The sequence below is a fragment of the Camponotus floridanus genome, unplaced genomic scaffold, assembly GCF_003227725.1.
Source record: "Camponotus floridanus strain SB8 unplaced genomic scaffold, Cflo_v7.5 scaffold136, whole genome shotgun sequence".
Taxonomy (NCBI): Eukaryota; Metazoa; Arthropoda; class Insecta; order Hymenoptera; family Formicidae; genus Camponotus; species Camponotus floridanus.
Genome location: NW_020229255.1, coordinates 19833 through 43853, shown reverse-complemented (window position 1 = coordinate 43853; position 24021 = coordinate 19833). Strand labels below are relative to the sequence as shown.

The 24021-nt window shown below is 32.5% G+C and overlaps 2 protein-coding genes across 12 annotated transcripts; one reads left to right on the top strand and one right to left on the bottom strand.

Annotated features, from left to right (window-relative positions):
- Nucleotides 1-348: 348 nt before the first annotated feature.
- LOC105253683 (voltage-dependent calcium channel subunit alpha-2/delta-3) lies at nt 349-20143 on the bottom strand. 7 transcript variants are annotated; one of them, XM_011261853.3, is made up of 17 exons: nt 19989-20143; nt 19500-19538; nt 18842-18986; nt 11008-11416; nt 10123-10638; nt 9578-9659; nt 8994-9268; nt 8396-8790; nt 7848-8167; nt 6373-6633; nt 5782-5910; nt 4328-4698; nt 3944-4148; nt 3144-3738; nt 2600-2955; nt 1910-2206; nt 349-725 (listed from the first exon to the last, which is right to left on the bottom strand). In XM_011261853.3, exons 5-17 carry the CDS (start codon nt 10200-10202, stop codon nt 435-437), a joined length of 3657 nt encoding a protein of 1218 aa, XP_011260155.1. In that variant the 5' UTR covers nt 10203-10638; nt 11008-11416; nt 18842-18986; nt 19500-19538; nt 19989-20143; the 3' UTR covers nt 349-434. The 7 variants fall into 7 exon arrangements, with proteins under 7 accessions (XP_011260155.1, XP_011260152.1, XP_025262016.1 ...); XM_011261850.3 differs by having other exon boundaries at nt 11030-11416; XM_025406231.1 differs by having other exon boundaries at nt 10187-10638; nt 11030-11416.
- LOC105253685 (protein rolling stone) lies at nt 13112-23947 on the top strand. 5 transcript variants are annotated; one of them, XM_011261859.3, is made up of 2 exons: nt 13112-13409; nt 22252-23947. In XM_011261859.3, the coding sequence occupies exons 1-2, from the start codon at nt 13265-13267 to the stop codon at nt 23112-23114; spliced, it is 1008 nt and encodes a 335-aa protein (XP_011260161.1). In that variant the 5' UTR covers nt 13112-13264; the 3' UTR covers nt 23115-23947. The 5 variants fall into 5 exon arrangements, with proteins under 5 accessions (XP_011260161.1, XP_011260162.1, XP_025262018.1 ...); XM_011261860.3 differs by lacking the exon at nt 13112-13409 and adding an exon at nt 16667-16973; XM_025406233.1 differs by lacking the exon at nt 13112-13409 and adding an exon at nt 19043-19375.
- The last annotated feature ends 74 nt before the right edge of the window (nt 23948-24021 follow it).

The window sequence follows — 24021 nt, the reverse complement described above, 5'->3', positions numbered from 1 at the left end:
TATATTCTGCCTCCCCTCCCTCCAGAAAGTTATATGGGCGCTCATGTATAACAGTGTATGTTATAGAGAGTAATTTATTACATCTAGATACTGTATGCAAATTAAAAGTTACACTGTTATAGATTTATTCAAAATTTCTAAATAATTAATATGAATATTTTTATTTATTGGTATATCATTTGGTATTAGATAACTATTTATATAGTTATTATTAATTAAAATAGTTGATATAACATCGCAATTTAGAAGAAAACATACTTACTTAGGTGATACTTTTCTTATTATTTTATTTTTATGACTTTTCATTATAAAACAATAATGTATGTGTATACATGTATATGTGTATGTATATATGAATGTATGTGTATGTATATATGAATGTGTGTGTGTGTGTGTGTGTGTGTGTGTGTGTGTATGAGACTAAGTTTTTATTGTCATACAAAGGCATACAGAGCCTTAAAGACGGTAATCCATAATAACAACAGGGACATCGTCAATTCAGAGGATCCTCCGCAATCAATTTCAAGTTCCAGAGGATGTTCCGTGAAGCAACTTTTCAGCCTACGCCTCTTTAAAGCATTCAGCGGAATTTTGTGACAAGGTTTGTCGGTCGTGCTATTTGTGTACTCGAGGGGTGAGATGCTGACAGGGGTTACTTCCAGTCTTTTATAGCACGTTGGATACATGCTGTCCACCACGACCAAAAGGAGATTCGTATGCGTCACCTGTACATTATTGGCAATTATTCTTTCAAAATTCAGTTGCTACATTTTGACAAGAATTTTATATTAATAAAATTCAATTTTCAAAAAATCTTTATCAAAATTAATTATTAAAGAATATTGACACAATATTTATGTGTATTAATGCATTTTGACATATACACTAAAGAGAAAGAGAAAATTGGTACATAAATTCTAAGAATGTCGATCTAATATGAAAAAATGACTCAATTGACTCGTTGAAATGTACTAAATCTTACCAAATAATATAGATAATTTATGTTAAATACTTTATTGATTGGAATACTTTATTGATTTGCAAATTGATTCTTTTCAGGAAAATATTTGCATAATAATTAACATTTAAAAAATTATTCAATGAGCGATTCCATAATCTAATAGAATAAACAGTGGACAATATCTATCAGATGAAAAGTAAAAGATGTGAAAAGGTAAAGAGGATCATCGACATTATAAATCAATCGAGAAACGATCTCTCGTAAGTTCATTTCAATTTTTTTTCAAAGCTAAAATATTTGACAAAGATTTGTCGATCAGGTCCATTGACAGTACTTCATACATAAAATATCATGCTACTGTTAAATACCAATTTAAACCTATAATGGACACTCTCGTCTTTTTTGTCCAATACATATAATAACGCGTATTAAGTATTTTTAATTATTCATAATCTCTGCATGATAATTTGTAGTGATTTATCAATGAAATGTGTTAGTTCATGTAATAATTATATAAAATTATGATTATTAAAATGCACATATATTACAAGTTACCGAAAGTTGAAAATTAAACTGACACATAATGAAAGCAAAGCCGAACAACGAAAAAATTAATATGAAAGACGTAAAATTTAATCTGCTTTTAAAAATATAAAATTTTCTTTTCTTACTAATTCATAAAGATAATCTTTTCATTTCATAATTTAAAATGTGAGTCATAAAATGCCAACAGATATTTGATCTTCATACTCATTAAAACTTTCTTTTTTTTTACCTTCTTTAAGATCTTTAGCAAAAACAAGATATTAGAAACTGCGCGAGATATTTATAACTATACGTAGTTTTATATTTCACACTACGTACACGGTTAAATCAGTAAAATTATATATAGTCAGTTTTAGTTAAAGGAAATAAATATTTACACAGTTGGTGAAAATAAATATTTACTCTCTGAGCATAAAATGGCCTTGAGCAGTAATCGGAATGATTGGTGACGCCCTTGGCCGCGATGGTCTCATTCAGCATGTAAAGTGTCCGTTTCTGATCGCAAGGATAGTGATGGAGATAGCGGGTTGGTGGTGGTGACGGTGCAGGTGCGTCCTCATCGTTATGGACTTTGGCGTGGATACCAGGCAAATTTACAAATTGCGTCGCGAACCATATCAATCGCAGCAAAAACCAAACTAAGAGCCTACCAACGTATCGCAACGGTTCCATCATGTTGTTGGCAGAGTTACTGATTCGCTGGAACATTATGCATTTTCTTTCTCTTATAAAAATAATATACATATTCTAAAAAGAACTTTACACTATCTTCCATTATCATTTTTAAAACGCACGTAGTACAAAAAAAAAATATATATAATAGCCTCGCTAATTCCTCCAATATTATTTTGAAATGATATTTTTTATATAGAATTAATATTAATCAAACATATAAATATAGAAACATATTATTATTTTTATTGTTATTTATATATGTAACTATTATTATTATTAAAAACCTATATTATTAAGTAAGAGTGAAAATAGGAATTATTTTTGTCGCGCAAATTTTGATAAATATTTAAAAAATCGTAATTATAGGATTTAATTAAAAATTTGATTTATCCAATACTCTTCGGTACGAATACTTACAACCTCATGGCACCAAGCTTGATAGTCATAGATGTCAAATGAATTATAGAGACCTTGCCCGATCATGGACGTCATAATGGCGCCTTCCAGGGTGCCCATAAATTGCCCGGTATCGTTATGTCCCTCCGAAATAACTACGTAGCCGTTCTGATCCAACAGGTAGCAATCGATCCATTTATTGTTGCAATTCATGGCGGGATTCGTCGTCACTGAAGTAAGTGCGATGAATCGTTTATAGAGATCCGCCATTGACATTTGAAAGCCCACCACAGCTGCTGGCGCTTTCTTGCCACCATCCTTAGGCGAAAGGGTCATCGACGCCGTCACCACCGCATCCGTACCCGCTTCCCAGGGTACTGTAACAAAATTTTACCTTATATAATACATATTAATAAATAATTCTATATATAGTAAATGAAACACACTGTATAATAACATATACAAAATATAAAGATGTCTTTAATGATTTCTGAACGCTAGAGATGTAAAAATTAATTATAAAAGAGTTTCTCTCATCTCATCTTTTAGCGAATGCAATTTTTACCGGATAAAAAGATGCTGTTGGGATCCATCTCGTTTTGAAAGATCGCACCTTTGTACCAAGGTTCATTCACCGCTCGTCTGTGAAGATCGCCGAACACAATGCCGTCATCCGCATCCGCCAGTTTGCTAATATTGAGGTGATGCCATCTAGTCAGACCGCTTTGCGTCGCGATGAATCTTATGAAGATGCCGTAAAGCTCTGCTAGATTTCGGGCCTTGGGCGGCAAGTTCTCCAAGTAGTCGCCGCGGAAACTGTTATTTGTTGCCTTGGCGTCGAACACTAGCAACTGCATAAGTTCCTTGTTGCAGTAGTAATCGTCGTACTTGAGCGTTTGCCTGCCACAATTGGGCTCCTGATCGATCCCGTCTTCGTTCGCGGGTGGATAAGCCTCGTACTGTTCGGACCAGCGCCAACCGGGTCGACTCATCAGCGCCAGGAAATGGCGTACTTCGTCCTCGGGACGATCGAACCGGTGAGTCTCCAAATAGTGGTAGCGACAATACACCCAGCTCGGATGCACGCGCCAGTGATCGCCCGTAAAATAGTCCGACACGTTGATATTCATATTTTGATTCCGGCGGATCTCATCGCCGACCTTAAAGAATTTAACACGCGATTACTCGAGTACGTATGTAACATTATCATCGACAATTATTCGTCATAAAATTATAAAATTAGTTATCAATTATTTGATGGTTTATAATAATTATTTTTGATGGTTTAAAATATTTATTTTAATGGTTAATGCAATTAATTGCGCGCGAAGTTATTTAAGAGTGGACTGAATTACTGTTTACAACCTTGATCCAAGTCGTTCCATAATTAGGTAAGGCGACCGCGAGGCCGAACGGCGTGCCAGGCAAAGGCGCATAAAAGTAATTGCGTTTCTCAAGAGTGACACGACGATTATCATCGTAATGTAACTTCACGGGGATCCCTTTCATGCTACCATTCTTGTGATCGACCAACGCTGATCTCAGCTCCAATATTTCAGGACCAGGGTTCCTGCGCTCGTTTTGAAAAAAATGAAGAAAAAAATAATTGAAAAATATATATATACTTATTTTATGTTATGTTTTCTGAAATATAACTATAATTTTATTTTATTCCTTGATTGGATTTCTTAAAAGAAAAGAAGAAGAAAACCGGTAGTAGTATATTGAAGACGTTGCATGTTATATTACCTCGGCCCACGTCCGTCGTCAAGTACTTCGACCTCCGTGAGGTCAACACTATTATAGTTCATTTTAAGCTGGCCTTTGTAGACTGGCCGCAGATCCGGATGCAGTATCACGTAGCCGTTATTGGACACGATGAAGGCGTAGCCATTCACGCCGAGCTTGTATGGTAACGTAAGCTTGCGGATGTCATCGATTGGCACGTCTGTGCCGGCCACACCGAATAACGCGTCCTTCACCACGCGTGTATTGTTGTCGCGTTGTTTATTCCTATGATCGAACACGGGCGTACCCACGGAAGTCAGCAGTCTGTATTCCTGCCAGGCAGTCGTATTCAGGGTGAACGGATCCTCTTCAATATTCTCGTCCTTGTCAAGCTATGCAGAGCGATCACAGACGATGGAGAACCGATGACATAATTCATATTACTTTTACAATTTTCATTAACAGGAGCGGATACATCGCTAGGGTAAGACTAAAGCGAAGGGCCACGCTAATCTAATATGCCCTCGGTCATTCTATGATATGGGCTAAACACGTAGAGGGTGTTCTCGGAATCGAAAGGCGCAACCGAAATCTCCCAACAATCTATTGCATTAGACACATTTGTCATGTGTAATATTTTTAAATTGACATAAATGTGCCATTTAGTAAATTTTTTTTTTTTTGAAGAATTGAGTCTTCGATTGTCCATTCGAATCATAGACAACTTATGTAGCACCTCACACTGATCTTTAACGCTAAAAGATAAATAAATAGAAAATCAAGAAACAAATAATTCGACGAAGCCCAGCTAACAGGATACTAAACCTAGCTTCCAGCTCAGGTATTAAGTTCTCGGCTAATGACAATCAATCGCCGAGAACTATTCAACTGTGTCAATTAGTGGTGTCTCGATGCCCAGCGATTAATTGCGAATGTTTGTCCTGTTCTCCAAGTTGACAGCTCAGCGAACTACGTGGCTAAACCTTTGGATTGCTAAGCTTGTGATTAATCTTGAGCAAGGTAATAGAAATGTTTAGTTGAATTATAATTATATAATGAAAATTGTACAATTAAAATTTGTTATAAAAATTCTCAAAAATCAATGTGTCAATTAAATAATAATAATAATTAATATGAAATGTGTTACATCAATTTTCGATTACCACGCTTGATATTACACGAATTACCAAACAGAATTTAAAATTGATAAATTATAGATAAATATAAATATAAAATAATTTTTTTTTTTCAATCCATTCATTTTTGAAATATATTTTTAAATAAAAAAATGTTTTCTAAGCTGATGAACTTTATTAAAATGTTATGTTTTATAAATCTTGTATTTCCGTTTGGTATTCGAGGAACGCATGTAGCAAGGAGAGATACAATGCGATACAGATCTAAACAGAGCCTGGAAAGCCTGGAAAGTAGAGGCTGCGAGGGAAGGAAGGAATGCTTTTTGATTCTATCTCAACCTGCGTTATGTAGATTGCATCCTCGTTTATTCGCACGCCCAGCTGTTTTCCCTTGAAGTATTTTTGCAGACGCGACTTTTGATCCTTATGTTCCATCACCCGCCACAGCCAAGCGGCAAGTGCCGGATTCTGATGGGATTTACGAATGTTTATTTTATTCTCCCACTAAGCCCGCTATCATTTTAATAAAATATTTTCAAAACATTGTAGGGAAACAAAAGAAAAGTTTTGTCCTTGTGGCGACAAAAAATATACAAAGAAGAATAATTATATTTACATAGTAAAGATTAGTTTCCTCAAACAGTAATAAGATTTTCTTACCACGAATCATAATATTGTTCGTATAAATTTCCTGTAATCGCGATTGCGTGATATTTTACAATTAGACAAGACCCATGTCATTTTATCACTAGATTATTATTATCAAAATGATAATCTAATGATAAAAATATTCATTGAGAAAATGAATAATCGTAATTTTTGCTCGATATTTGCACGGAATTGTAAAAAAATAAATTAATAAATAAAATTAAGAATTATAAAAGAATAAATAAATAAATTGAAATTAAAATTTTCTGAAGAATATCCTACCGTGATATCGGCGTAAACATGCGTCCACACAATAGGATGCACCACGCCCTGAATTACCAGGGGACGCGCCACAACCGGGATGTACTTGAGCACTTGCTCGCGTACTTCCTCCCGCGTATGCACGTGCTTGCATGAGCCTCGGTTCAAGCATGCCATCCTTTGTATCTCGCGCACCTTGGTCACTTCCATCCCCAAAAGAAATGGAAAAACTCGCACCGGTATGCGAGTACCGTTTTCTTCCCGATTCCATTTCTCGAATATCTACGACAAAGAAACAGAAAACGATAAATATTTTATTCAAAAGAATCTCAAAGTGTTTTTTATCATATAAATTATTGTAAGATTACTTTGAATATGAAATCATATCCAAAAAACGAATCTTTTTGAATTTTATATAAAGTTTAAATTAATAATAAAAATTAATATAAAACTAATTAATAGAATTAAAAATGAGAGAATTTTTCGATTAGGAAAACAGAATATACATAATCTTTTCGATGATTTTTTGGATTAATTAAATATATTAATTATTATATTGTCATAAATACTATTATATATTAGTGTATTTTTTTTAGAAAAGAAAAAACTGCTCGAATTTTGTTCAGAAAGCAGATAATTTTTCTTACGAGGTAAAAATAAATGGATGGATAATTAATTAATATTAATTTAAGAAATTAAGCATAAAAAAAGTAGACATTAACTATGCAACATTGATAAATATATTATTTAAAAAAGCATTAAATAATAATAAACAAATTATTAAACATTAAATTAGTCAAAGTATGCTCCATTACACAATATAATGTAACTGACAGTATGTGTAAGTTTTTTTAATATAAGAAAGACAAAGAATAAGAGAGAGATTTATTTAAAATTACATTTAACATACTTAACCAAAAATTTTGTTCAATGCTTTCTTAGGATTCAATGTTCAATGCTACTTTTTCAAAATACATAATTGTGAAAAATAAACATCGTTCGTAAGAGTATGTTTAAAATTGAGATATCGTAGAAAGGATAATTTATGCTAATTACGTGCTTTGTGTGTGTGATGTTCATATATCATTCTTGTATTTCATTTTACGCAGTTTTGCGTCATTCAAAAATAACGTAATCGTATTGAAATATCGATCAGTCGAAAAAAAATAGTTTTTCATAACTTAATATTTTTTTAAGCAAAATTATATTAACAATAAAATAAAATAAAATAATCGAATTTATTTTATCTTAACATATTATTACAATTATTATTTTTAAAAATTATCATCACTATAACATTATTTATTTTTAAATAATTTAAAAATTTATTTTTTTTATAGAAAGAAGGTTTCTCTCTAAAAAAAAGAAATAGAGTTAGTTTCATGCTCATCGCCGATGGTTATCTTCAATAGTTTTATCAGCATGTAAAATAGATTGAAGGAAAAGAATGATAAAAGTTCATATAATAGTTTTGTCAAAATAAAACAATCAGTAACCTCCGTTAGATTTCCAGCAATGCCGTCTGTGACGACCATGATGAGCTGATTGCACGGCGTGTCGGCGTCGCAACCACGAGATTCCCGGTAAGTCTTAAGCAGATTGAACGCCTTGGTGAAAGCATCCGTGAGATTTGCAGGGCCCTCCGTCTTGAGAGTGTCCAAGGATTTTTTGAATGTGTCGAGATTCTCTGGAGTGGCCTGAATTAGCATGTCCTTGAAGCACGGCACCAGCTCGGTGGTCTCGTTCGAGTACTTTAGCAACGTGACGAGGTCATTGTTCGATAGCGTATCCAGGATCGAGTTCACAGTTGTCTTCGCTGTCGTAACATTGTCATTTCGATCAAACATGAAGTAATTGAAATATTACAATCCTTCAATCATATAATTATTAATCGCGATAAGATGATTAGAAAATGATAAATATTAATTTGTCACATTGAAGAAATTACATATTTTTTTTTTCTATTTCCTTGTCAGGTTCATTCAAATTTTATTAAAATTTTCATTCATCAATTTTTCCAACTTTTCTTTTCAATCTCGCTTACCGATCGTCTTTCCCATGCCGGTCATGCTGCCGCTAACGTCTATCAGGATCACCACGTCTTTGCTGCATGTGGCTGCTTCAATAAACCAACTGCGCACTCTGCAATCGTAAAGATCAGCGGGCTTCTCGTCAGTGTCATCATCCTCTACACTCGTTCGCCACTGCATGGCGGGATATTGTCTGAGCATGCCGGTGACTGAACCAAAGTACTGCCATGATAATGCGGGATCGGACTCGTAATTCTGACGAAACATATCATCCAACACCTCGGTCCTCATAATATCCTCTTCAACCTCTTCCGTGAGATCGAATACGTTGGTTGGTATATGAACCGACGAATGGCTTGTGTTCACCGGAATATTATAAAAATGCGAATCCGCGGTTAGATCCATGTTTCTGAAATCATTTTGTTCATTTGTTAATTTTAATTTAACATTTAGGAAAAGGTCTCTCTCAAAATTATTCGTAATATTCCATTTGTATCATTCATTCTTCATTTCCGCCGAAAGCTATTACGACGTTAACCTGGACAACACTGTGACTAATTCTCGCCGAAGGGAACCTGAAAAAGAATAATGTACCGAGCAAATCGCGCTCACCTGTACAGAATGCTCGTCTCATTCTTCCTGTCGCATTGCGTGTCATTCACTGAATAATTCTCCCCGTTGACAGGGCTGCACTTGCCGGAAACGTAGGAGAAATTGCCGTCCACAAGAGGCTCGTTCCAATCTTCCGTCGCTGCTTCGGCTGCTATTCGGATGCAGGTGACAGCATCCATCTTCCGGCGCAGCATCCTACCTACATTCTCGCTGATTATGCTGACTAATTCTTCTCCGGACTTGTCCTCGACTCGTGTGTTCATGCTCCTGTATTTCTACGAGTATCACCTGCTTAGCAATCTTCCTTTCATGTTTTATTAGATTATTAAAAGAATATAAAGATATTTAAAAAAATTTTAATATAAAGAAAAGAGACGAGAAAGGAACATTATAAAAAAATTTTTGAAAATAATATACACTCGTTTCTATAGGTGATACATTTTCTATGATAAATTCTATATAAAAATGATACAAAATATAAAGATATATGTTATATCGCGTGAGACATGATTGAAAGATTTCTCATTAGAATCTTCATCATATGATATTTATCATATTGAGTAAATATGTAAATACGTGCTCACTTCCAACAATTCCTCGGGTCGAGCAACTTCGTTTGCGAGTTCCCATAAATCGGTACCCAACTTGTCCGCCCATCTGCCCACTCTGGAAAAGAAAAATTACAAGTATTACAAGCACATCGATATGATCTGGTTTTTATATTTTGCAAAATTTCTTTAATAAATTAAAATGATAAATAATAACCAAATTAAAACTAACTTTATGTCATTTAGTACTTTAAGCAAATCTATTCTCATGGAGAAAGCAAGTAAGAAATTGATAAAGAAGCGCATACGTTAGATATAAACACAAAATCTATGACGTTATTAAAAAGATAAATAAGACTGCAAGTAATTTACTCATCATTTCATATGTGAAACACACACACACACACATGTCGTTTATTTATTAGAAGTTAGTTTAACTTCTCTACAAAGCCCAATGACCAAAGCTAAATCTACGCAAGAAAATGATGACGCGACAGGTCCTAGATCCTTCAAGCGCCTTATTTTATAATTTTCTTTTGACACATCGCGCGTTATCTCTTGGACCGTTATGCAGAACTCACATGTGCGCATCTTTGGCCAGACATACAGCGAACATCAGCGCGAAATAAGAGACAAGACATTGACCTGTCGTCGTCGGCATGAACAAAACTAAGCCGCGTCCCTCTTTCCTGTCTTCTTTTCCTTCCTCCGCGATGGATATTCGTTTCCGATCGTATAACGCTTCTTCACTCTTTTTTAGAAAAGACACGGATATCCATGAAAGAAACCTCGCGATCAGATGGCATCTGCCACTGGGACAAACCGGCTACGAGATTCACCTCCGGTCTGATTATTTTTGGTGCTCAAGCTGCGCCGTCTCTCTCGAGACTTTTTCTTCACTTTCTGGCATCGTCCGCGGGTATTAATAAAATCGTGCCGACCGTTCAGAGCGACGCTTCCAAGAGAGAAACTAAAGCGGGGGATTGCTAGAAATTGATTTTGACTGCAGTTGCAAATCTTTGATTCTTGAAGATCAGAAAGCAGCTTCACCAATTTCGTCTTTTCTTTCAGCGCTTGTCTATTCGCTTCAAATTTATCTGTTACGACAAATAATTATAAAACAGTTATCAATTAAGAAATATATATTGAAGTAATTTTTTTAATATTATTTTTGACAATTATTTGCATGCATTTTAAAAATATCATATCTTACGAGAGGAAATCGTAAATGTGCACAGCTGCTTATATTTATATTTTTATATAATATGCAATATTAGATAAGATTATAGTATAAAAGCTAGAGTAAAGAATTATAAAAACATTATACAAGCATGCATTATAATAACATAGCAATAATTCTTAATGAGACTTGGCTTTTCAGCAAAATAAGAAAGTGCAAAAGTTTGAAATTTAATTAATAATTTTCTGTTATATATATTAATTGAATGAATTAAAGAAGTGCGTACAAATAAATGATCTGGAACATACTGTTAAATTTCTTAGTGGATTTCAATATAAGGAAAGTCGCTACTTTCATTGTTTTCACTTTATATAAGCTGCCTCGTATTATAACATGTATCATGTGCAGAATATTACATCCAGGAATCGAGTAATGTAATAATTTCTCAGAAAATAACATCTGTAATTGTGTGCAATCCAGACGTGCCCATGCAGCACGCATGAGATTCTTGTGTCACGATATTTGCGATTTTGCAATCATTATACGAATTGAAACTAAAGGGCTCTCAGAAGCCATCGCCAGACATGACGAGATTGTTTCCAAGGGTATTCCTTATTGAGACGGTATTCCTTTGTCTAGCTCACGTAGGGTATCCCCAGGGATATGATTTAACGATATCTTATAATGCGAATTCCCTGCAAAAGTTAAAGTTTGAACGAGAAATTCGAATGAATCTGTATATATAATCAAACTGTTCAAAGCAGAAAGAAGTCAAGAATAATCTAAACAAAACTAATTAATTGTCGATCAGTTCAATCGAAAATTAAAGGCAGATTAAATAGTAAAACATTAAAGAAAATTTTATTTCAGGATGCTGTCTATGATCTCGGAAAAACGAGAAAAAAGTAAGTTCTGAATTTCCAATTGTCAAGAATTGGCACAAATAATTGGACATCCATCTACGATTTTAATTACTTTTATATAATATTATAATGTAAATATTATAATGTAGGTCAAAATAAGAAACATTTATTGTTTTATACGTGCCCAAACGGTCAAAGTTGATCAAAATCGGAAGCGAATATTTCCAATTCTTTTCCTTGTTAATTTATTATAAAAAATATTTATTTATTATAAAACTTATTTATTTATTAATATATTTATATTTATGTATTAAAATTTGTTTATTATAAAAAATAAACGATTTTTATTTATTTGATATAAAAATAAAACCATCATTTTGGATAATATGCAAGCAATAACTTATTTATGCATTTTTAAACGTATTAATATATAAACTAAAAATTATTCGTTTCATCATAAAATATCATATATAAAAATTTATATCCAACAAACAAAAAATAATTGACTACATTTTTTTATAATCAAAAATTAATAGATACATTGATTTGAAAAAAGTCTCGTTAATCTACTTAATGATGAATTTTACAACTATTTAAAAACAGTAAAAAGTAATGAGTACCTATGCATTTCTATTGTATTGTAGCATAAATTACCTTTACGTTTGAAAAAATCATTATAGCATTATTGCTGTCGTTATATGGTGGCCTGACAACTGCAACGTCATACATTCGTGCATTACAGAGGAATAATGCTTGTCACGTGCAAATATTATAAGAAAGCAACATTCAACGCTAGCCTCACAATAGTTTTTATAAATGTACATTCGTCCTCAAAAGTGGAAAACATTCTACAATTTTTGTACAAATTTATGTTAATTTGCAAATATAATTATTTTATTAAAAATATTTATTTATAAATGTGAAAGTAGATTTGAAATATTTAAAGAAATATCACAAATAAACATTTCACAAATAAAAATTGTTGGAGCAAGTAAAGTTAATTAAATGTTTCTTCGTAATTAGGTACTCTAAATTTTTTAATTGCATATTTAATTGCAAAATGTAATAGAAATATTATACTTTTCTCCTCTTCTTCTATTTTCAATATTGGATTGTTTGCAATTAAAAATTTGAAGAACATCGTGTTTCGTAATTCAATTCAAATTACTTTCGTGGATAATTTTTTAAGTTTAATCGAAGAAAAAGATTTTTACATTATCGTTTTATCGATTTTTTCTCCTAGAGATCTCCTTTCTAAATCGCTAACAAATTCAGCGCGATCGTAAAATGAAAGAAAATAAAAAATACATACATCATTTACGACTGTAGATTGCGAAATGATGACCGAATTGGCGACCACAGTTCCATTTTGCGGAGAGTAGGAAGAAGAGGAGGAAAATGCTCCTTCTTTGTCTAGAAATGACGGATAAATTCGCTCAACCATGCGTGGTCGTGTCGAAAGAAGACCAGAAAGAAAATGAGACTCTTTCGAGCGTGCGACACAAAGTCAAATGATAAATATTAATTATCGTTAAAAGACATTAAGGGGGACACTACCGGTTCTCGGTATATATTCACGGACGTGTCGCGTGCGCGTCGCTTATAAGTAGAGAGTGTCATCGTCGTCGGTTTCATCGCACTCGGCTGTCAAATTCGCGAAAGTGATATCGCGAAATCGATATGGATTTGAATAATAGTAATAAATGCTGGCAAGTGAACGGTCGACGACGGCAGGGTTACTCCGAGTGGAAAAATGTAGAGAATCACGAAGAGCTGGATTCATGGTTTATCAAAGATCCATTCGATATCATGGTGACTTATTATGGTATTTATAACTTAATATAATTCAATAATTCGAGAATCTTTATAACCGAAGAATCTATCTGAATATGTTATACTATTAATTCATATTCAAACTATCCATTAAAAAAAATTAGATAGAAAATAAAAATTTACAGAGTATATCAAATTTACTAGAGATTATATTATATACAATAAAAATACAATTAAAATAAAATAAAAATCAATTCTATATGTATTATTTCCTTTGTTATAAATACATATATTTTAATTTGTATTAATTTATTTCAATTTCATTTTTATTACAAGCTCACGTGAATGTAATACAATTATATAATAATAATAAATATTTTATATTTAACATATGAAGGTCAACTGACTTTTGATAATAATACAACGGTCTACTTCCTACTATCATTATTCATTTTCAAAAGAATTCAACTACTGTTTTACATTTTCCTATATTTATATTTATATTTATATTATACATATTAATATATATATATTAATATATACATATATATTAATATATACATATATATTAATATATACATATATATTAATATATATTAATATATATAAATATATATAAATGTATGTAAATATATGTGTATAATTATAAATAAATATATGTAAATATATATATGTGTGTGTGTATGTGTGTGTATTTATTTATTTATTTATTTATTGAATGTTTTTGTTATCGATTTTGAAGACAATACCGTATAATTATTTATCAAATAATATATAGTTTTTATGTACAGTAATTACGATAATTCTCACAATGGAGAACTGTTTTGGAATCAGCGAAAAAAATGAAAATAATCCGAGATATTGATACGGACCACGTATTGCCACGGAAGAAAATAATTTTCAATAATTTATTTAACGAAGGGTTATTATACAAAAACTCTGTCATAAATAAAAATTGATATAATTGGAAAAGCGATCCCGGACATTTTCTTTCATAATTGGCATAAGAAAAACGCGCTTTTAAGATGGACGACTTATTTCAAAAGAACACATACATCCTGTATAAAAATTATATACAATTTTAAGAGAACTCTTGTGCATATGTTTTATACATATTCAATAACAAGATGTATTATAAACACGATAATTATTGAGATAATTCGAAAACTTATTTAAGTGATTGAAATAATTATTTTATTATAATCTGAATATTATAACTGTCCAGATATATATATATATATATATATATATATTTTATTTATTTATACATTTATAGTTTTATTCTTGCGAGAATTATCGTGTCTATAATATAATAGTAATTATAAACGTATCTTCAATTCATTAATCATTAAAATTATTCATTTAATCATCAATGTGAGAAATAAATATAATCGAGTCTATTTAATGTTAAATTTATATATTAAAAAAGTGAAGTTTGTATAAACTCCTATTAAGTGCACTTGAAGTCGTGACAGCTAAGTCAAGCGATAGATACTTTATTTTGCGAAAATAAGCGAGCGCGTTTCTTTCGAGATAAACATCTGACATGTGTGTAACTCGTGGCAAAGTTTTATCCTTAGATGAATGAACAAACTTCGATGTACTAAATAATAATATGAGCTACAATAACACGAGTTTCGATTGTTCGATTTAGGCAACCAAAAAATCAATACCGAGTTGTTTGTCACAAATTTGGATGTTTGCTCGATGACGTAGAATTCGAAAAACTGGCAGATATATTAATATCTATTTTGAATGGAATGTTTTGAAAAATATTCGAGAATTCAGAACAACATTCAATTTTAAATAATATTTGCTTTCTCGAAAGTAATATATAAATTATATATTTATTACTATAATATATAAATTTTATTTAAGAGAAAAAACTGTTAATACAAGCAAAAGATATTGTAATAAAATATGCCTTCTTCTCATGATTATAAAAAAATTAATTTATAAATATTCTTAAAGATTAAATTTAATTATGCAAAAACAAGAAATAAAAATTGATTATTGAGAAAATAATTTAATTCAAAATCACTTGTACAGTTAGAAAACCAGAGACATATGATTAGATGTAAGAATATATGCATTCTTAACACAAGGAAATTTGAATAGTATATGAATACTTATCGAAATAGCATATGCACAAATTTACATAAATATTGTACATAAATATTGGAAAAACACTGTATCCTTGTAAATGGAAATAACGTATAACTAAATGCATTTTAGAAAAAATAAATAGCTCTTAATAATCTATAATAGACTAGAATTCAACCCTATTCCATGACATACTTGTATGTAAAAGAAAAAGAATAAAATTTTTAAATCTTTTCTATACTAAATGAATAATGAAATAAATGAATAATTCCACTTGGAATAAAGTGAAAGGATCGTTAAAATTGAATTGCTGCTTTGGAAATTATTTTATCCACGCCCTACAACTGCGTTGGCTCTTTATTGCTTTTCATTATTCATTTAGTTTTGTTAATTTAGAGGAGCCTTTAACTTTGTTTAATTTCTTTTCTATACATTACATTTGTACTCATGTGTGAAGTATCGAACTATAAATATTTTTGTTAATTATAGATAAAACAATATTACTGTTATAAATATTTTCCTAAGACATTAAAATAATATCCCAGGTAGCACATATTCATTTCAAAAACGTTTCACAAATGTCTTTTTAAAACGTTTCATAATCGACTATTGAAAATGTTTTTAATTGGTTAAAATTTCCACTTGAAAAACGTTAAGAAATACGTTCCCTTTCTGATAAAAAAAAACGTTTAAAAACCGTTAAAATACGTTTTTTTCCATTTATTCATTAAACGTTTGTGCTTTCTCAAGGAATTAATAAAACAATACATTTATGTACACTCTCTAAAAATGATTCAGTACATTATCAGTGAAAATAGTGAATAGAGTCACTGATACTGGCAATTATTCATAATTAATATCCATTTATTTGTAAATAGAAATCAATAGTTTTCGTAATAATTATATATATATATAAAATTATTGTATATATGTATAAATGTATATATAATTTGAAATTAATTTGAAATTACTAAAAAATTAATTTTTATTTTATAAAACGTATATAAAACGTATATAAACATAACGAATATAAAACATGTGCTACCTGGGTATTACTTATCAGAATTGACCAATCTATAATTTTCATAACTAATTAACTCTTCTGTCAAATTATGTCTCAAAGCAATAGTCGTCAAAATTTCATCAAAATTTCAATCACGAATCGCGATCCTCCAATCAGCTTTCGCTTCGAATCGTCTGACACGTGTTTATATCGGACAGAGTGGGGATTCCTCGGGAACATAGGCTGATGTCGATCTGGGAAGGGAAACTCCCCGCGCCGGTGTCTATCCCAGGATTGATATTGATCGCGAGCACGCGGTGCCGGTTGCCGGGTAGTTGGAAGCTAAACGTACATCAAGCAGGAGAGGTCGGCTCGAGTGTTGAGAGAAAAAAAAAAAAGAAATGCCTCCCGAGTGCGAGGAAATTGAGATCCGCGGCATGTTGGAAAGGAATGAGTGTGCAATCAACCAAGTCGTCGTGAACAAGTCACCAAAGTTACTCGCGCTATGCGGTGCGTGTTTATCCGCGTTTCTATTCTTTTACATGGTCTTTATTCCTCAATTTTTCTATTAAATTAAAGATCCATCGCGAACTGATTTTTCGAAAGATCCCCAAAACAGTGAAAATGATATCGAGGTAGTTTAATGACGTGCGTCATCCGACAATCCTCCCAATGCAAGGGTGGCCCGAAAATCGACTGCATCGAAACTGCAATTCGGAATAAAATCGCGAGATACAATTTTTGGTAGTGCATTATGTATTTATAGTAAACAGCTCGATGTAATGATACTAATTTTATAAACCGCGAACATATAATGCATCATAATCATGATTTGGCACATATTGTGTCTCTAGTTAAAGAGGAAAAGTGGAAAAGTCACTGCATGAAATGTACATGCAGGATATATTAACAATGTGCACAGAAATGTGCATACAATATGGCAATAGATCAAATATTCGGTGTATCAATTGATAGATAGAATATAAATTCTATGCCATTTGAAACATAGAGAAAATATTTTACAGTACAAATTACACGAAAAATACATTCCCTTTTACAACATTTATTGTAAAGCTTAAATATAACTTATTTCTAAATATAATTTATTTCTATAAATTGTAATTTCTAAAAATTGAAATTGTTCTATTGTTTATTAAGGATTATACGTTTTTTCATACGTCAAATATTATATATTTGAATAATTACAATACTTCTTTTTAAAAAAATATAAAACGTATATAACAGCGAATAAAAATATCGCGATTTCTTTTAAATATTCCACGATTACAAAAATTGTATTGTAATTTTTACAATATTTTCAATTTGACAATATTTTCTCCATGTATCGTTGCCTTATTTTGAAAATTGTCAAGTTTTTTTCTAAAACTATCACTAAAACTTTGGTTAATATTTTGAAAATACATTAATTAATATTTAGAAAATACATTAATATTTAATTATTAATTGAAAAGCAATTTATGTGCAAATAGAAGTAGTGTTGACTCAACTTGTGCGGAGATTGAAATATTTGAAGCCGCAAATATTATTGTTTTCCGCGCCATTAATTGCGTGCAACAATAAACTAACAAAAATATTATCTGAATAAAAATTTATTAGCTACCTAAAAATATGATTTTTCGATATAAAATGACAAAAAGATACGTATATAATTATGTAGAGCATATCAAGAAATGTATTTGTGTATCTTGAGATATCTATATCACGCTTTCGTGCCCAACTGTCACAAAGTGCGTAATGACATAACACATACGCACTTATAATTAATAAAATTTATAACGGGAAAAATTCACAATTAAGTACCTTAAATTGCTATTTCGGCAAAATTGACAATCGTAAATTTTTAAATAATTGCATTATTTTTTATTAACCAACTTCTTCTAATGAGTTTCTCATCTAAAATGTATTTCAACGATAAAATTAAAAGAAAAAAAATTTCATTGCGTAGATGATGATTGTTTCTCGGATAGTTTACAGATATTATTCTTGAATTATTTTTTTTCTGATTGACGCTAATATAAGCATGTCAAGTGTCTTTTAATAGAAATCATATAAAAAGAAATCGCGAATTATGTAACACTTAAGAAGTAAAGTAGCATGCAATAACGTATGCAAATATGAACAGATGAATATTTTTTATCAAAGCCGCGTCATTATATATATTTAAATTGACATTACTAATTAATGTTATTTTTATCTGCAATTACAAATTTTAGAAATCTTCCAATAATGAAAACAAATTAATATTATAACATCGAAGAAACCTGTACGCATTATTTTTCCAATATCAATCTATGCATTCAGGTGCCAATGAGTTTACACAAATGAATTCTGACTAGAAATGCGGAAACTGATATTACCTGTGTATTATCTCTTTTTCTCTCTCTTTTTCTCTCTCGGGTGCCTTCTGGGAAGGTTATTAAAAGATCTTTATCTTTTTTATTCCATCTCTGTTTCTCTCCTGATCGACGCCTACGTCGATGTCTATGACGTCACTCTCGCCTCCTACGAAAAAGTCGAACGATTATGGTTTATCTTGACGTCAATTTCTGACGTGTTACGCCAATTCTCACGTATAATTCTCTAAAAACTTAATCCTAGAGTTTAGTCCATCATCGATAACAACCGCGAATACATATGATGTTCCTTGGAAAGGCAAAATTTGCGATTTAAAATTTTAAGATCTCGGAAACATCAAATTGGAAATTGTCAAATATAGCTCGAGTGTCTTGTTTCTGAATTTTTGTTAGAGAAAATTTCTACGTAATCAAAGAAGAAAAAATAAATAAGTAAATAGAACATCTGTGAATTTTATTGATGTAAACTTTACACGATCTTTCGAAAATACGAAAGAGTTCGGGGACTCAAACGACGGGAATATGCACATTGATAAGGTAAATTCGAAATATATCGATAATGAACGGCACAGGTGTCTTATATTAATTGGAAACGAGAATATAGAGCTAAATTAATCCTGTTTATTGAGGAATCTAGGCCAATCTTTCCCCCTCTACTTACACCTTTGTTCTCGATCTTGTTTTTTCCTGTCTCAAAACTCTGTAAAAATATATATATATATGTGTTAGGAAGAACTAGCCAGAAATTTACGCTTTGTGCGTGACATTATAAACTTGTGATTTCCAAAAGTATAAATTGACGTAATAATTGACTTTGCGATATAGATTTCTTGTTTGATTTCCTATTAAATATTTGTAGATTCCTATTTTCCTCTGAGAAATCAATTGTTACATATTTCGAATTCACGCGACAATTGAGTAATAATAGACTATACTACTTAACAGATGAACTTAATCAATTACTCAGGTTACAATGCGCGACAATCTTCTATCTCCCGTACGGATCGATCGTTAGACTTTCAATAAGAACCATTAGGCAAGCCATAAGTGGGCGAAGAATTTTATAACAAGAGATTATAAAACTATAAAGTGCAATTAAAAAGCCATTTGAAAAATTTTCAAACGCAGCTCGGAACGAGAAGAATTTTACCTAACGATCTCATCCCGATTCACGTCCATTTTCTTTTCTCTTTCTTTTTACGGTAGATAAAAATAATTCCGCAATCTCGCCATCTTCAGGGCTACCTGCTTGTTCCAGCGCTCGGTACCGGTAGCACATAATAGACCAAGATTGTAATAAATTAACGACGAATTAATATTGGCTGATTGACCGCACTGACGCGACCTCTCGCGCTGCAAGCGCCGGCCAATCCCCCTCTCTCTCTCTCTATCTCTCTCTCTCTTTCTGGCCTCTCTCTCTCTCGCTCTCTGTCTCTCTCTCCCTCCGGCCGGAGTCGTGTGAACCTCAGCATCGCGCGCGGACCAACGGGGGTTAATTAGTTCAAAGTGGCTCACCATCTGCGACGCGACGACGATGGTCTGGAGGCCGATCCGCTGGACGACCCGAACACCCGAATACGTGACCGCGCATCGTTCCTCGATAAGATCGTCTCGATGCTTCCGCGACTTCTGAAACCACTCCTACTCGCGTGATCGTAAAATACCATGAATTATCGCGCACGGTTGTTTTTCTTTTCTTTTTTTTTATTATTAATGAGAAAATCCTCGTCTCTCGTTGCAGTGCGTGGATGAAACTCGATCTGCGAATAATTTTTTAAATTCTGTAAACAAGATTTTGACAGACGTAGGTTGAGAGAGAAATTACGCGAAACTTTTCTGTGAAACGAATGCTCATTGTTTAAAATTACGTTTAATATTTTTATCGCGAAAAATTGATCGATTCGAGAAGCTAGATAATTAGAAATTAGATGTTAAATGTAATCTGAGTCTTACCTTCGTGAAACGATTCATGGATATTGCATATAAATTATATAATATTAAGATGGTACATCGTTCTTCGAGAATATCGGGATTTGAGATATTTAAATTTTGGCGCCTACATCTGGGCGCGCTCGCGCATTCCGCTTGTCAGATGCGGCAAATCGGATTGCGTAACATATGCTACAGCTGATGAGAGTAGAGTTAGGTTAGGTCAGGATACGGTTAGATACCTTTTCGGATACATATTCGTCGTCTTCCCGCAATTGTCACTCTCAAGAATGGTGCTGTCATTCACAGGATTACCGTCCTTGAAACGTTTACTGTTGCTCCTTTTGCAATGCTCGTTATGTAAGTCATGTGAGGAATATGCGGCTGAAATATTCTTCAGATTATCGAGATATCATTTTGCAAACGAATGGAATTCGATTACAAATATGTTTCAACGCATAATAATTATTTATAACAATATTTATAAATATTACTAAATATGCATGTGTTTCTTTTGATCGAGAAACATGCGCGCATCTCAGAGAGATAAATTAATTATGGATTAAAGTTGGACCTTTCACAATAATTTAATGGCTTAATTTTGGATGAAAGGTGGACCTTTCACAATAATTTAATTCAAGTAATAAAATCAGCATCTCATAATCCTTATTATATATAACTGAATTATACTTATTATATATAACTGAATCGCTCAATTGAAAAGATTTGAGAACCATGAAAACTTTCTAAATAAAATTTTAAAAAATAATTAAATTTGTGTTCATAAGATTTGACAAATTAAATATATACATATAATAAGTAAATAAATAAATAATTATATTTAAATCTCTGGTGAAATTTTTTATGGAGTTCCATTCGAATGCGTCCAGCTTACGGTAACCGGAAATAAGTTGCGTTATACACGTCGTTCATCTGAAAATCGATCATGAATCTTTTCTTCTATCGTGAACTCGTGAAAAATGAAAAATTTTATTGACAAATATTGAATTTGTCAATAAAACTTTTCATTATTCACGAGTTCATGCTGGAAGAAGAGATTCACGATAGACTTCCTGAAAGGAAACGAAGCCATGCACGGGTGGCTTTTGGCATATAATTAAATTTATCAAGACATGAATCACTGAATTTATGCTCTGTTCTTCATAGCTTATTACCGCAAACTCTCTTTATTCGTTTTTCAAACTTAAAATTAGTCTTACTTATCTCGTGTCGTAGACGCGGTTCTGTTCTTTTCGCTTCCGCTCTCGATCTCTTTCTAACGCGTGTGTCCCCTTTCACTTGATTACAGTCAGTTATTTAAAAGAAAGTACGCACTCTTATATCCTTTCTGAATAATAAATGTGATCTTTTCGTTTCTTTTTCCTAATTGTGACGAATTTTAAGGCACATAATCTATGAATTTTTGCGGAAATTGCGAGAATAAAATATAATAGACATTAAGTAATGTGCATTTTTTCTCCCAGGTCGACGTGCAATGGTGAGCAAGTTTTGGTGCCACGAGATCGGGCGCAGGTGGCGTCAGGGTAAACAGGAGCCACCGCAAGCACGCGTGTTGACGGAACCCAAGTGTCAGTCACACGTGGCCACCTGGTACCTATTCTACCGCTGGATCATCTTCCTCGTATGGGCCGGCTTCATAATTTGTTCGGTGTTCGAATTTGGCAGCTATAAGCCGCTATTCCAGTACGAAAAGTGGCCGATCTACCTGACCAACTGGGATATTTTATTGGGCTTCACCCAGGCGCTGATCGGCGGTATACTCGTGTCGAAGCGATGGCGATTGCAGAAGATACCCGGTTTCGATCCTTGCGGCCTCAAGTTGAAGTCCACCGAGCGATTGTATTGGTTCCTGTATGTTGTTACGACTAATCTGGCAATCGGTGTGACGTTCTGCTACTGGTTCACTGTATACAATCCGGAAATTCATCAGCTGGATCCGCTCAACATCATGATGCATGTGTGCAATAGCGTGTTGATGTTGGTCGACTTTGTAGTCACCAGTATACCGTTCCGTCTGCGAAATTTCTGGTGGTGTCTGTCGATCGCCATATTCTACTGTGTATTCACAGCGATCTACTACATCGCCGGTGGACTCGATAAAAACGGCTACCATTACATTTACAGAGTCATCGATTGGAAACGACCGCCGCGGACGTTACTCGTTTGTGTCGGCGGTTGCACGTTCATCACAGTGTTGCACTGCGTCGGTTGTATGCTTGCGGATATCAGAGATCGCATCTACCGCAAGATTGCCGAGAAACTCGGCAAATCCGCACAGACTAATAACGCTAAACCGCTTCCGGAAAAACAGCCAGAAGTAGTTTAATTAATACAAGTTTATATACGATATCTTTGTCCATCCGGTATCTTCTAATCCTGGATGCAGGATATTAGTAGGGCAGATTAATATTCGACAAGGAAAAAGTTCACTTCTGATGCCTTCTTGATGTAGCTACGCTTTCAAGTAACTAGAATTCCCTCGCGAATGATTCTTAAGCTCATCTATCTTGCTAGAAAAACAAGAAAATATTAATAGGATATTAACAGGGTATTTGAATGATACGATCGGATTAGGTAATTCCTTGCGCGACTCTGTGAACTTTATTTTTAATGATATTTCTAAGGAGAACGATAATTATTGTGTGATATCAAATAAGATTCCATAATAATATCATAGAAGCCAGATTAGTGAACGCTCGGTTATATTATAATAACCGTTCAGATTTTCCGCGTGATTAAATTTGCTATTTATATAAAAAGATAAAGATCCATGTAAAATATAGAAAATATATGTATTTCCTTTCGCTAAATGTGAACATTTCACTAAGGAAGGCAAGAATATTAATTATGCAAGCATTTTTTGTACATTTAAATTATATGTAAACATTGTATGATATTTTCGCTATGCATGACATTTGTCTCGCATTTTTTAATTATTATTTTTAATTATTTTTTTAATTGAAAATATTGTATGAACGCATATTTATAAATTGATGAAAATCACCTCGCAACTAGTGTCAATGGCGTCGTTAATTGAATTAATCAAATAAACATTGTATACAATTCAAATTTAAACGCGAACGCGTATTAGCATTAATTACACGAGTTGCAGATCTTTTTTATATTTACAATAATTTCGAAATAATATAGATAATGTAAATAAAATTAATCTTAGAAAATTAATTTAGAAATTTTAATAGAATAAATTCTCGTATAAATCTAAAGACAATTAT

Bases quoted from the DNA above. Each gene is read 5' to 3' on its own strand.
- LOC105253683 (XM_011261853.3), bottom strand. From the start codon at position 10,202: ATGCCGACGACGACAGGTCAATGTCTTGTCTCTTATTTCGCGCTGATG. The intron at 9,269-9,577 runs GTGAGCACGTAT...TGATACTCGTAG, and splicing joins GACCCGAGGAATTGTTGGAA to AAATACAGGAGCATGAACAC. The intron at 3,739-3,943 runs GTTGTAAACAGT...AAATTCTTTAAG, and splicing joins ATGGAACGACTTGGATCAAG to GTCGGCGATGAGATCCGCCG.
- LOC105253685 (XM_011261859.3), top strand. From the start codon at position 13,265: ATGGATTTGAATAATAGTAATAAATGCTGGCAAGTGAACGGTCGACGA. The intron at 13,410-22,251 runs GTATTTATAACT...TTTTTCTCCCAG, and splicing joins TATCATGGTGACTTATTATG to GTCGACGTGCAATGGTGAGC.